The sequence below is a fragment of the Magnolia sinica genome, chromosome 11 (assembly GCF_029962835.1).
Source record: "Magnolia sinica isolate HGM2019 chromosome 11, MsV1, whole genome shotgun sequence".
NCBI classification, from domain to species: Eukaryota; Viridiplantae; Streptophyta; class Magnoliopsida; order Magnoliales; family Magnoliaceae; genus Magnolia; species Magnolia sinica.
The window spans coordinates 30067784-30081561 of NC_080583.1; the positions used below are offsets into that span (position 1 = coordinate 30067784).

At 38.9% G+C, this 13778-nt stretch overlaps 1 protein-coding gene across 3 annotated transcripts in view; it reads right to left on the reverse strand.

Annotated features, from left to right (window-relative positions):
- LOC131218994 (protein SYM1-like) overlaps positions 1 to 7328 on the reverse strand; it is a 32004-nt gene extending 24676 nt beyond the window's left edge. The window contains exon 1 of one of the 3 annotated variants that reach the window (XM_058213933.1): positions 6828 to 7328. In XM_058213933.1, the coding sequence (XP_058069916.1) occupies positions 6828 to 7130 (303 nt within the window). In that variant the 5' untranslated portion in view covers positions 7131 to 7328. The remainder of the gene's footprint in view (positions 1 to 6827) is intronic. The other 2 variants (XM_058213934.1, XM_058213931.1) reach the window with 2 other exon arrangements.
- Between the last annotated feature and the right edge of the window lie 6450 nt (positions 7329 to 13778).

Sequence of the window (13778 nt, forward strand, 5' to 3'; positions counted from 1 at the left end):
GTTCAGATAACCAAATCTAACAAAAATCATGCAAAACCTAAAGCTTTGACACCAAATTTAATGCAGGCCAGTCTAAGCTAAAATGCATGTATGAGCACAGAAATTATCCAACGAAATAAACTAAGCAAATCGAATAAAATATTCAACATTCCACATCATAGTAAAGATAATAACAAAGGAAACATGCAATGGTTTAAGACTATCATCACAATCCTGCAGTACCATATTCAAATCATGCGTGAATTGGATCCAATGAGGGATGTGACCTCCCGATCTTGCATGTTTTCAATCCAACAGTCAATGCAGCTTTTCTAATCCAAGAAATCAAAGGATTTCTGGAAGAGAGACTGCTAGAAAATCTGAGAGGGTTGAGATCAATTCTCAGATTTTCAGGATAAGGGGACTTCAAAGAATCTAATTGTAAATAATAGCAATTAAAGAATACTAGGCATTGAAAGAGAAGAAGAAGGTTGGAGGGTTAGAAACAGAATTTAGAAGAAGGGAAGAGATTAGGAGCATGGAAGAAATTACCACAAAGATAAAGGGGAAAGAGGCACCAAGCTTTCATTAAAAATCATCATTAGGTTTAGGGTAGAAAACACCCAATTTATAAAATTCGGATTTTAAAAAAATGACTAAACTACCCTTGTAACCAAAAAAAAAAAGCGCAAAACAAAGCTTTCTAAAAACAACCCGCATAACAGATCGGTCTTCTAACTCATCCTACATCAGGGTGTCCCGTATCCGTTACGATACGGCCGTATCGGCGGATACGTATCAGTACCCGCAGTGGCCGTTACGTGATATGGGGCCGTAACGGGGCACCCCCCAATTCTGTAGCCATAACTACCCCGCAACGGTCAGGGTGTAACGGTAAAAAAATGGCCTTTTTTTTTTGCTTTTGCTTTTTAAGGTCTGTTTTTTCACTTGTTTTGAAGCTTCTTTCTTTTAAACTCTTCCTGAATCATTCTATTGCTATTTTCGACCACTCTTAGCTTGATATTACAGATGAAAACAACTTATATTAAGGATTTTCTTGATTTGAAGCTCCATGGGCCATTTTCCAAAAATTCCTCAAAAATAAGTATCTATATTTTTTATTCAATGTTTTGCTGTTTGAATGGTAGAATATAATGTGTTAATCATAATAGAAGATATTAATGTCCATTTTACAAATTGTTGTCGTCATTTTATATTTTTTTATAATTTTTTTTCTATTTACGCACTATTTTCAACCTTTTTGTTAATTCAAAAAATCATTTTTTATTGAATGTTTTGTTGTTTTAATGGTAAAATATGACATGTTAATCATAGTAGAACATGTTAATGTCCATTTTACAGATTGTTTTTGTCATTTTATATTTTTTTATAATTTTTTTCTATTTACGCACTATTTTCGGCCTTTTAAAAAAAAAAATCGAAAAATCATTTTTTATTCAATGTTTTGTTGTTTTAATGGTAGAATATGATGTGTTAATCATAGTAGAAGATATTAATGTGCATTTTACAGATTGTTGTTGTCATTTTATATTTTTTTACAATTTTTTTCTATTTACGCACTATTTTTGGCCCTTTTTTTTAATTCGAAATATCATTTTTTTATTGAATGTTTTGCTATTTTAATGGTAGAATATGATGTGTTAATCATAGTAGAACATGTTAATGTCCATTTTACAGATTGTTGTTGTCATTTTATATTTTTTTATAATTTTTTTCTATTTACGAACTATTTTTGGCCTTTTTTTTAATTCGAATATATTACACATGGAAGATATTTTCATATTACATTCATTCTAATATATCTATCATTGATAGTAGATAGTTAGAAAATTAAATATATGAGTTTTGCAGTTAAATCCAAGTTGTCTGGTTCATAAATTTATCAGACAATCCGATACAACTTCTCACCAAAGAGTAGACTGTTACACCACCATAAACATGTTCCAATTTATAAATGAATGCATATTTGGAATGCTTAGAATATTCCAGATTTAATCCATATTTTTTCATTTTTTTGGCCAAAAAAATGCACCGTTACGAGCCGTTACGCCCCCGTATCGCCGTTACACCCCCGTATCCGTATCGGTATCGGAAGGCACTGGTACGCCAACCGATACCGATACCGATACGGGATACCTTATCCTACATGTGTATCCTCCTAATGTGTGGCCTTTAATTAATCTAGGGACACGTGTAAGGTCTTCAAAATCCTCCTTGGTTGTGCCACAAACCATCGTCGAGCCATAAAGATGTATTCGTCAACCGCCTTCATCTTTGATAAACTTTGAAGGGCCTGATGTCCTCATTACATCTCCTCTATGGACACTCTTCATTGGCTAGCATCCAGAAATTCACATGTCTTTCGATACGAACAAGGCTCATGCTCTTATGTCATGCAAGCATAACTCGTAACGGAATCTCTGAGCTAAACATAAGGTTTTTTTAGCTTTCTTTAGTCGGCCTTGATCACTTGTAAGTTTTAGCAACCCGTATCTCATATGCATACTCTTCATTGGCTTCATCTTCAACGATATCAACTCATTGATCTTTTAGGTCAATAAGTTGATTTTGAACAGCATTTGAAGATTCCAACTCAATTATCTCTCGCAACTCTAAGCTTGACGATTTCATATATCTCTACATTGAACCTTCATTATTAATAACTAACATGTGGGCAATAGGGTCCCACAATCTGTACCCCTTTGTTACATCTACATAGCTAAGACAAAATACACTTTCTAATCCTCATATCCAGCTTAGTCTTTTGCTCTTTAGGGATCCACACATACGTGCAGAACCAGAAGTATGAAAGAAAGAATAATTAACGTGTTTTTCAAACTATACCTCTTTAGGGATCTTGCAATTTAGTGTAATCGTAAAGGAATAATTCACCAAGTAGCACGTCGTATTAAATGCTATAACCCAAAAACACTACTTGAGCTAACCAAACTTCTTCTTTTTTAAGAGTAATGGAAATTTATTAAAGACCCAATGGCAACAACCAGTAAGAAAAGAATACAAAAAAAGAGGGTCGAACCCGAAGAAAAGGAAAAGAACATGAGAATACAAGAGAAGTTATCCATCAAGGCTTTAAAGGAAAGAGGACCATTCAAAAATAGAAGCCTTCCCGAGAGAAATAATTGTCTCAATTGAATGCGAAACATTGCCCATTCCTCTCATTCCACGTCACCCACCAAACAGTCGGATGGGTCATGTGCCAAAGGCCCCCTTCCCTGACACCCAAGCCTCCTCCATGCCAGACCCATAAAAGGTCTCTAACATTGTTAGGCATAACCCGTGAGGAGTTGAAAGATGATAAGAAATGGGACCACACCTTTGATGTGAAAGAGCATAAAATGAATAGGTGATCCACCAATTCTGTTGCTTGGTTGCAAAGATAACATCTATTAGGAATAACCATAGACTGCTTTTGCAAATTGTCTATTGTCAAGACTTTCCTTCTCCCTACCAACCATGTGAAGGCCACAATTTTAGGAGGAATATCATAATACCAAAAATTGTAGGCATGGTTATCACCAAAACCCGACATGGAGGAACGAAGCATATAGTAGAATGAGCTAACTGAAAACTTCCCTGAGCTATAAACTTTCCAAACCATTTCATCTTTACCATCGGAAGGAGACACATGTCTAAGCCTCTCCAAGAACGGTGTGCCGTAAAGGCCGTTACGGGACCGTAAAGGCCGTTACGTGAAGGTAATGGTGGCAACTGTTACACGTTACAAGATTGTAACAGCCGAAACAACCGTTATGGAAAAAAAAAATGACGCGTAATTACCGTTAACGGCATGTTACGTCCCCTATAAAGGCCATAACAACCCCATAATTGTCTATTATGGGGTAAATACAGGTTTTCCATACTTTTTAATCAACATTACGGGGCAAATACATGTTTTTCAGGATTTTTTTCCCAATAAAAAAATAAAAATAAAAATAAAGAGACCATAATGGTCGTTACGACCCGTATCGTAAAGGTAACGGTGGTGGCCGTTACGGCCACCGTTATCATTACAGAACACATTGTCTCCAAGAGAAGGAAAAAAAAAAAAAAATTCTTCCACTTCCAAATTTGTCATGACCCTTCTCCAAGGGGGGAGATCAACATATATTGAGACCTGTAACCAAGAAGCATTCCACTACTTTTATGTCTATTGAAGGCATTGACTGAGTTAAATTGGGATAAACTTGTGATAGAGGAAGATCGTCGCACCACTCATCTTCCCAAATTTTGATTTTAGATCTAGCTCCTATCAAGAAAGAAATGCCTTTCTTGAACTTCAACTTGAGAGTCATAATCAACTTCTAAGTATTTAAGCTAAACCAAACTCGGCATGCCCCTCGCACGATGCATAAGCATATGATTCATACATTCATCCATTCCATTCTGTTATGACGTACCAGGGACCGTGCAATACCTCTCAATGCTATGCTCAATGCAAAAATCCTTAAATTCTTTCTAGTTGCACTCTCCTCTGTCATCGGTTCTCAATCACTTAATCTTCTTTTAGGTTTTCAACTAATGCTTAAAATTTAATGAAACAAGCAAAAGCATCACTCTTTCTTTTAAACATGTAAACCCGGTATTACTAGAGAAATCATCAATAAAAGAAACAAAATACTTCGAACCTCCTAAGAATTTGACAAAAGCTTCTTAAATGTCAGATTGAATTAGATTTAAATCATCCTTACTTCTAGCAGTAAGCAAGGGAAAACGAGCACTATGGAGTTTTCCAAACAAGCAATCCTCACAAAAATCTAAATCAATCGATTTTAAACCAGGAAGTAAATTTTGATTAAGAAGTACATTTAGTCATTACTTGCCCAAGTGGCCTAATTAACTACTAAATTGTAGCAGAGCTTGTCATGGCATTGGCAATAATAGAATCATCAACTAGAATATCTCTTATTAACCAATATAGTCCCTAATAAACTATACTAAATTGTAGCAAAGCTTGTCATGGCATTGGCAATAATAGAATCATCAACTAGAATATCTGTTATTAACCAATATAGTCCGCCCATCAACTCTTCCTTCACCACCACCATCACCTTTTTTACAATCTTCAATTGACCCTTTTCACCATAAAATTTACAACCATCTTCATTAAACTTTTCTAATAGCAAAAGACTCTTTATAGGTCCAGTACATGCCGCAACATCAAGCATAGTGATTCTGGCATCTCCAATCTCCATGATTTTACAAGTGTTATCATCAACTCATGTAAATTATGCCGTCATTACATAATCGATGTGCAAAAAACAATCCATATGTGGTGTCATATGAAATGAAGCCCCCAAATGCAAAATCCATTAATAGTTTAGATTCTCTTACGGAACTACCAAACAATAACAATTCATAATCCTTGGATGAATCGCCTATCAAGAAAACCTTTTGAATCTGATGTTTGATCATGCAAATCAAGTTTTAAAATTTTTCTGATTTTATTTCATGAGTTTACAATTTTTGCGTAAGGGCCATTCTTTCCACAATTCTAATACCTTCTGTTTTACACCCTTTTCACTTAGATCTTGTATAACCTCTCCCACTGCTACCTCTCTTCATAGATCTTCATTTGAATATCATAGAATCACCAGAAAATCCCTCTTTGTATTTTTCTACGGGACTCTTTGGTAAGCAACATAGGCACAGTTGACTCCATATTGAGAACTGGACTGTTGCTGAGATTCATAATCAAAAAATACCATGAATTCAGCATCAAACAAAGCTGAAATACAACATTTTCCTCATCATCAAACTTCAAATCTACAGCCACTAATCTGTAATTCAAGGTATTAAACTCATTTAAGCGTTTTTGCAGAGAGGACCCTTCGCATTCAAGTCTAACTTTTGTCGTCAAAAAAAGATCTTATTTAATATTAAATTTCATTCGTCAAAAAAAGATCTTATTTAATATTAAATTTCATTTGTACAAGTTCCACAATTTGTCCCACAAACCTTTAGCAATAGTTTAATTGGACAAATTGAACAAAACTGAATCATTTCGTGCAAGAAGAAGATCCGCTATGGCTAACTAATTTTTCACCTCAAAAACCTTATTTTTCATTTCTATGGGCTTCTTTTCTTTTCTTATGCCAAAGGCTTTTGAACTTTTGCTTAGTACTAATTATTACAAAAAAAAAAAAAAACCCACATACAGTTGATGAAAGCAAAGAAAAACCACAAAATTAAAGAGCCATACCAAAACCCAAAGTCAAAGAGTACAAAAAAAAAAAAAAGGTGGGGGATGGGAGGTAATAAGATTTAGATGGTTCGACAATATGCCTATATCCACTAGGCAGCAACATGGAGCTTTCTTCTTCATTAAAACAAGAGAAATCAAGAGTACAAGGCTTACCTTTCTCTCCTACTCTTCCACTATACAAGGAATCTCACTAAGGAACTATCCTTCAGGAAGATGCTCTGTCTCTCTCTACATGTATTCCCCTTATATAGACAACAAGTTCCACAGTTAGACAATTGCTTAAAGCCTAAGAAACTAAGCTTCACATATACTCAAGAGGGGAAAGAGGTGGAAACGCATGTATGTATACACTCTAACGACTTAATCCAGTAGAATGGTCACTGCCTCAACAAATCCACCGCAATTCTAGGGTGCCAAACATGGGAACTTGCTCTAGAATTGAATTCCAATTCCATAAGGGCTAAAAGTACACCTACTCATTCACACAAGTATTAAAAGAAAACAATAAATGTAGATGAATACGGGTACAGCAAGTGCCAGCCGATCAAGAAACGAAGGAGAAATCTAGGGTTTTGTTCTTTCTTTATTTATTCTGTTATTTTACCTGGGAGGTGACGTCGGCTGCGGTGAAGATAGCGCTGGCCGTGACACTCTTCGTGAGGACGGGCCGCGTCTCGATCATGCGCAGATACCAGCCTATGAATCCATTCTTCGAAAAAGAAGAAGAAGAAGAAGGGGGAGAAATGGAAGGGAAATAGGATTGGGGAAGCTTCTTGAAGGGGATGAAATGTCTGGAATGCTGTTTTGTGGGAATATGAGAGGTGAAATTAGAGAAAAAAGGAGTTAGATGAGCGCTTCTGCTCTTCCTTAGAAGGGATATGATGCTTCTTCTGCTGCTGCTACTCATTTCTGATGAATGAGAGAGAGGAGAGAGAGATGGACGGAGTTTTTGATGGGTTTTGTAGAGGGACGTTAGGTGGGAAAAGAGAAGCTTTTTCTCCAACCAAGTGGGGACGATCGGGACAGTTGATCTGGTGGGACACCACTTGCACGTGCTGCTACAGGCCAGAAATGGCAGACACTTCGGAAGCTGACAAGAATCTGCTGGTATTTCACACCGGACCTCAACACCTCTTATAGGAAACACGTGCATCATCCGTGCCCTAAAATGAGCTGTAAAAATGAATGTACGGCGTGCATAAAACACATACTTCGTGGTGGGCCCAGCGAGCACCGACCAATGTCAGCATGCAATCCGCTACTGGACGCGCTCTGTGGGCCCATCGTGTATGTGTTTTATCCAGGCGTCTATTCATATTTTCTTTCCGTAGCATTTAAGGGCTTCAACCCATAAATGAGGCAGATATACACCACATCACGAAAAAATAGTAGAAAAAGAGCCGTGATTGAATGTCCACTGTTAAAAACCTCTTGACAACAAATATTAACTTATCCAAAACTTAGGGTCTGTTTGGGAGCTTGGATTTGAAATCCTCTTTAATGTGTTTGGCTCCTTGGATTATGAATCAACTTTAATTCAAAAGTAGCTATGGATGATATGTTTAGGGGGGTTTCAATTTAACCACTAAATCAACTTTAATATCTTTAATTAGTGAAATATTTAATTTTTGACACAATGGTTTAATAAGCTTACTGGAATATTAGCTTTGCCCAAAAATGATGAAAATCCAAGTCTCGAGTAGGCCACAAGTACAAGAATATGTCTAAGTGACTAGCTAACAATTTTTAATCATTGATTTACATGAATAATGTTTGGACAATGTTGATTAGATGGTACCGATCATCATTAATAGGCCATGTGCCCAATAGAATAATAATATAGTGACACACATGTTACACCTTCAACTATCAAAAGGATTTTAGGTATAATCTTAGCTCTTGCACTTGAAACCCTAGTTAATTTATATTGCTAAACAGCCAGGAGATTTAAATCCCCCTCAAATCCCTACAAATCCATGATGCCAAACTACCCCTTATATAGCTCCCAAGTTTTTTACTGTGAGTGTTCGGTTACTAGTATTCCATGTGATGGGGTATATGGCATTTGGACTTGATTAACAAGCTAACAAATATATATATATATATATATATACACACCGACCACTAGATGGTGGCAGGATAACTAGCCAATCTGCTTCGGTCGAGTAGGATGCAATCAGTAGGGCAGGCTGTGGATGGTGCACAACCTGCAAATCACCGCTGATGGAGCGATTCTAGCCATCCAATCGTGGCTATAAGACTCATGGCAAGCGTAACCGACTGGTACGTCAGACGGCCAGTCTGATTTTTGGACGGTCAGCATTGCCGCATGACTGAACTACTTGCGCGGCAGAGAGCGGCAAGTATAATTAATAACATCTATACTGAAATTTTGCGGAGCCAGGGAGTTGTATGGACTAGAATCCTGCACAACGCCTGCGCTTAAAACACACTATGTTTTAAGTTTTATAGGACCCATCAGTTTTGGATGTAAAATACACTCCGTCCATCAGGTTCTGTACTGAAATCTAGTCTCCTACAGTAAATCTCTTTACAAAAGAAACCTGGATGGACGACACAAAAGAGAATTAATGGGGATAGGATGTCCACCATAGGTTTTCATATGGGGTAACCATAGTGTTTATATTCTATCAAAGCCGTTAATAAGGTTTAAATCACAAGGATGGACTGAATATACGGAAATCAGGCCTATTCAAAATTTAGGCGGGCCCCAGTAGGTGATCTTGTAGTTTTTAGAAGCAATTTCACATTTTTTCCACTATACAGTCTTTGTAACTTTCTATTAGGATGACCTTTTGTGTGAACCGTTCAAATAAGGGTGGTTACCACCTGATGGAAGGCTTGGATTTACATATACAACATGGTGGGGCCCACACAGAGCTGGGTGTTTTACGCAGCGTCAACAGGTGTTATAGACTATACAGTTCCGAATTGCATGACCCTTGAACCGAGGACGTGCTTTGTTTAGACGTCTCTGATTTCCACATTTTTGGGCCAGTGTTTCCGTGATCCACACCGTTGGATTTTGGATCCCACCGTTGACAGGACCTTCTTCCCTAATAGGTCTTCTTGACAGGACAATCCTATCCTTTGTGGCCCACAAATGTACGGTTGATGCTGCAAAAAGGTTCCACATTCATCTGAGAAAAGCCAACAGAATTTCAGGGCAACGTCCATTGACATGCGCCGACCGATGAATGGTTTTGGACTCCACGCTGGTCCAATCAGAAAACCGATCACACGTGCACATACTCTGCCAAGGGTCCCTTCCTACATGAGGATCCGAAGATCTGGACCGTTGATCCTCTGGTCCCTACCATTATGATTATTTCGGGTTTGCAGCTTGCATGAGAGAACCAGAGATTCAGTGATCTTGACCAGCATCTCTTGGGCGCTACCGAGGAAATTGCCAAAGATAGCTGGCTAGGATCTTCGGATCCGTGTTACTTCTGAAGCGTGATCAATCCATGAGGATTTACATCACACCAACGGTCTAGATAACTGAACCGTAGACCCCACTTGTAGAATTGCAAACCCGAGGATATTCTCATTGTATTTAGATCGAGGATAGGAAAATCCGAGATGGTCTTGCACGGCAGCGACGTGTATAAATTGATCTCCTGGAGTCCGGACGCGACACGAGAATCGTCGTGGCCAGCCAAGATTTCTGCGGGGGATGACGTGGTATAGGTTGGTAGAGCCATCATATCTCCACCGTACACTTGGTAGGATGTCCGTCCAGAGCTTTTTAATCTGGATGTGGACCGGAAGCGGTTCAAAACGTATGGACTGTATAATCCTAGCCATTTGAGAGGTGGCATGCTCCTATTTCTTACCGACCAATCGATTATTTTGGTAATCCACAATGTACCTCACGTGTTATAGCCACGTGTGTTGCCACGTATCTCGCACACACACCATGCGCCATTGTCTATCTTAAGGCAGTCTAAATAGGACTTGATTTTGGGGCGCGGATTAAGATACTGACAAGGTCAGTAGCCAAATGGCTATTGAAGTGACGTCACAAGCTTTGAACCCCACCATGATGCATGTGTTGTATCTATACTGCCCATCCATTTTTATAGATCGTTTTATGACATGATAAAAAGAATGATATAGATCTAAAGTTTAAGTAGACCCACCACAGAAAACCGTGGGATCAGTCACACCCACCGTTGAAACATTTATAGGGCCCATCATGATGTATTATTTAGATCCAACCTATTCATAAATTAATATGTAGATAGATGAAGTGAAAACAAAAATATAAGCTTGATCGGAAACTTTTGTGGCCCCTAAGAAGTTTCGAACGGTGGATGTCACTGTCCCCACCGTTTTCTATGGTGGGGTCCACTTGAACTTTAGATCTATCTCATTATTTTTATCATGCCATAAAATGATCTCTCCAAATGGATGAACGGTATAGATATAACACATGTATCATGGTGGGGCCCACAGAGCTTGGTGACGTCACTTCAGTAGGGATTTGGATACTGACCTTGTCAGTATCTAATCCGCGCCCTGATTTTGACAGTGACACCTACAGTATGGACGGACGTTGGAAATGCTGTGTGGCCCACCACAATTTATTTGTTTTATGTAAGCTTTACATTCATTTTGCCAGCATTATCTAAAAATAAGGCAGTTCAAAATTTTAGGGGGCCACACCACATCAGTGATAATTTAATGCCCCGTTAAAAACTTTCCATTGACAACATGTATGCCTATTAATGGAATGATGTGTTTTATTAGGACTGATTGTGAGCATTATATGATGAGATGATTATCACAGTGACTTCAGAATTGTTTAGTTGTATTTTTTATTTTTATTGTGACAAGTTGATTGGATCTAATAAGTTGCTTAGATAATATCAAATAGAGGTATACTTAACATGATATGGACAGAAAGATTTCTCTAATCCATTATCGAGGATTCCCTTGATTACCCTATGCACGCATTATATGATTTTAGAGTGTTGTCTTAATAAACAGAAAAAGTTTGACGCATCATATGGAATTAGAGGGTGTTTATACTATAACAACTTTGATAGTAGACCTAACCTTTGCTGATGGACATGCTTATTATGATAATGTGTCAGATATCAAGTGAATATTATATCACTTCTTTGGTAATTGTTGATGCAGTTTTTCGGCTGACTCTCCTTAACTAACCCTCAGGAACCTGCACAGAAGAAGGTAAGTGATAAAGGAGACCCTTGCTAGTGCAGGGGACCCTCCGATGCCTAAGTCAGGTTCTTGGGTGTCACGCCCTAAACTCGGAAACTGGGTTCACAAAATTTTTTATCGTTGAATCCGGCGCCAACAACTTCCGTAGTACCATATTCTCGGCTCCCGGCACCCATATACCAGTTTCCGATCCTGAGATCCTATAAGGAGGATTTTTTTTAGTACGAATTTATTCCGTAATAAACATAACCATAAGCATAACCCACAAACAACAACCAATAATATCATCACAAATCCACTATGATAAAAAAAAACTTTAAGTACAATGCGTAAGAGAAATACAATATCAATAATTAAAAGCTCTAGAAGTCGGCTGTATGCTCTAAGCTTAATGCTGTTGTGGCGTCCTAGCATCACCTGCACCCAACGATCGTGCATAAGCTTATAGAAAGCTTAGAGGGTGGTGAGAGTGTGTGCGCAATATAAGTGTGCTCAGAATGCAATATCAGAGTAATGCGAAATATACTGGTGAATCCATGAATACTATCAGTCATACCAAGGCTATGCGATGCAAGACATGAATGCTATCGGACATATCAAGGCCATGCGATACAAGGCGTGAATGCTATCGGCTATACCAAGGCCATGCGATGCAAGATGCAACTCAAGTATGTTAGTCTTAATCTGAATTTACATATCAATACAGCTCATCAATAGAGCATCAAATATCAGTACAGTTTTCACTCTGGATAATCACCGGGATTTAGTAAACTCCAGATGGCACTGCTCCTTCCTCAGGCGCGCAATCCAAGTGAGCGTAAGAAACCTCACTATCTGCCTGATCAATAGTCTGTCAATACCTATCTGGCACGTCGATAGTGGACTCATTTACGAGCTGGTCAGACTCAGTTTAGCAATTGCCCCATACCCTCGGATAGGGAAGGCCACACCCCCTTCTAACCGACCGTGATACAGTGGGAGATGTGGCCTCCTAGTATTCGGTCCTTATGCGCTCATATATCCACTCGGTCTCGACATTGAAGTCATCCTTTGGTACCATCGGATTTAGGGATTTTCTTTGGTACTATCGGGTTTAGGGATTTTCACCTAGGGACATCTATGGCGCCCCGATGCTAATAACAGTATTTTCGGTGTCAAATCCTGTCATCCACAATATGCCTATGGAGGCTACAACCTTGATGTCGCTAGGGTGTACAGTAATCACAACACACATTGCAAGATACATGAGTCATCCAATCCAATCATGTATCAATCCTGCGCATATTGTGCGCTCATGTGAGACAATCTCCGCCTATCAGGGAGTACCATTACAACCTGCCTAATATCATATGCAATCGTCAACCACATCTCATATCAAGCATGCAAATGATGCGTATAGGAATGTATCATAATGATATGTTAAGCATACTCGTAATCGGTATCAATAACCGGCATCGATATTCGGCATCGATAATCAGCCTCGATAATTAGCCTATATGCAAGGCAGGGTCCATAGATGAATAGCCGATCTAAACCATAATATAGAGATCGGCCATCGACCGTGGATATGCCAAATCCGGTAGCACGGAGCCATCTGTCTACGGCGATGATGGACCATGCAACATCAACAAGGTCCAATGATTTGGGTTAACCCACTTAGAGAATGATGAGAATGGGCCTATCAAGGCCTAAGGGAAGGTCAGAATGTCGACATTTAACCATCATTGCCCATCGATGTGGACATTTAACTAACATTGCTCCCAAGAAGTGACCCACATAGAGCCTAACATATAGTGGGCCCATGGCCTCACATAAGGGCCCAATACACATCCCATTAGGCCGCACACAAAGGCCTCATGCACAATATAATGGGCCTCACATCAGGGCCTCATATACAATATAATGGGCCTTATACAAGGGCTTAATATACATCACAATGGGCTTCCTTCAAGGGCCACAAATACATCACCATGGGCCTTATACAAGGGCCTCACATACATCACATTGGGCCACGTCTCATGGGTCTTGAATACATCACAATGGGTCACAACCCATGGGCCTTCAATATATCATAATGGGCCTCATATCTGGGCCTCAAATACATCATAATGGGCCACGTCCCATGGGCCTTGAATACATTACAATGGGCCACAACCCATGGGCCTCTCATCTAGGCCTCAAATACATCATAATAGGCCACGTCCCATGGACCTCCAACATATCACAATGGGCCTGTCATCTGGGCCTCAAATACATCAAGTGGGCCTCATCACATGGACCGAACCATCTACACCATTCATCTATTTTTAGAGATAATTTAAGAGCATTTTCCACATTTCAGAGATAA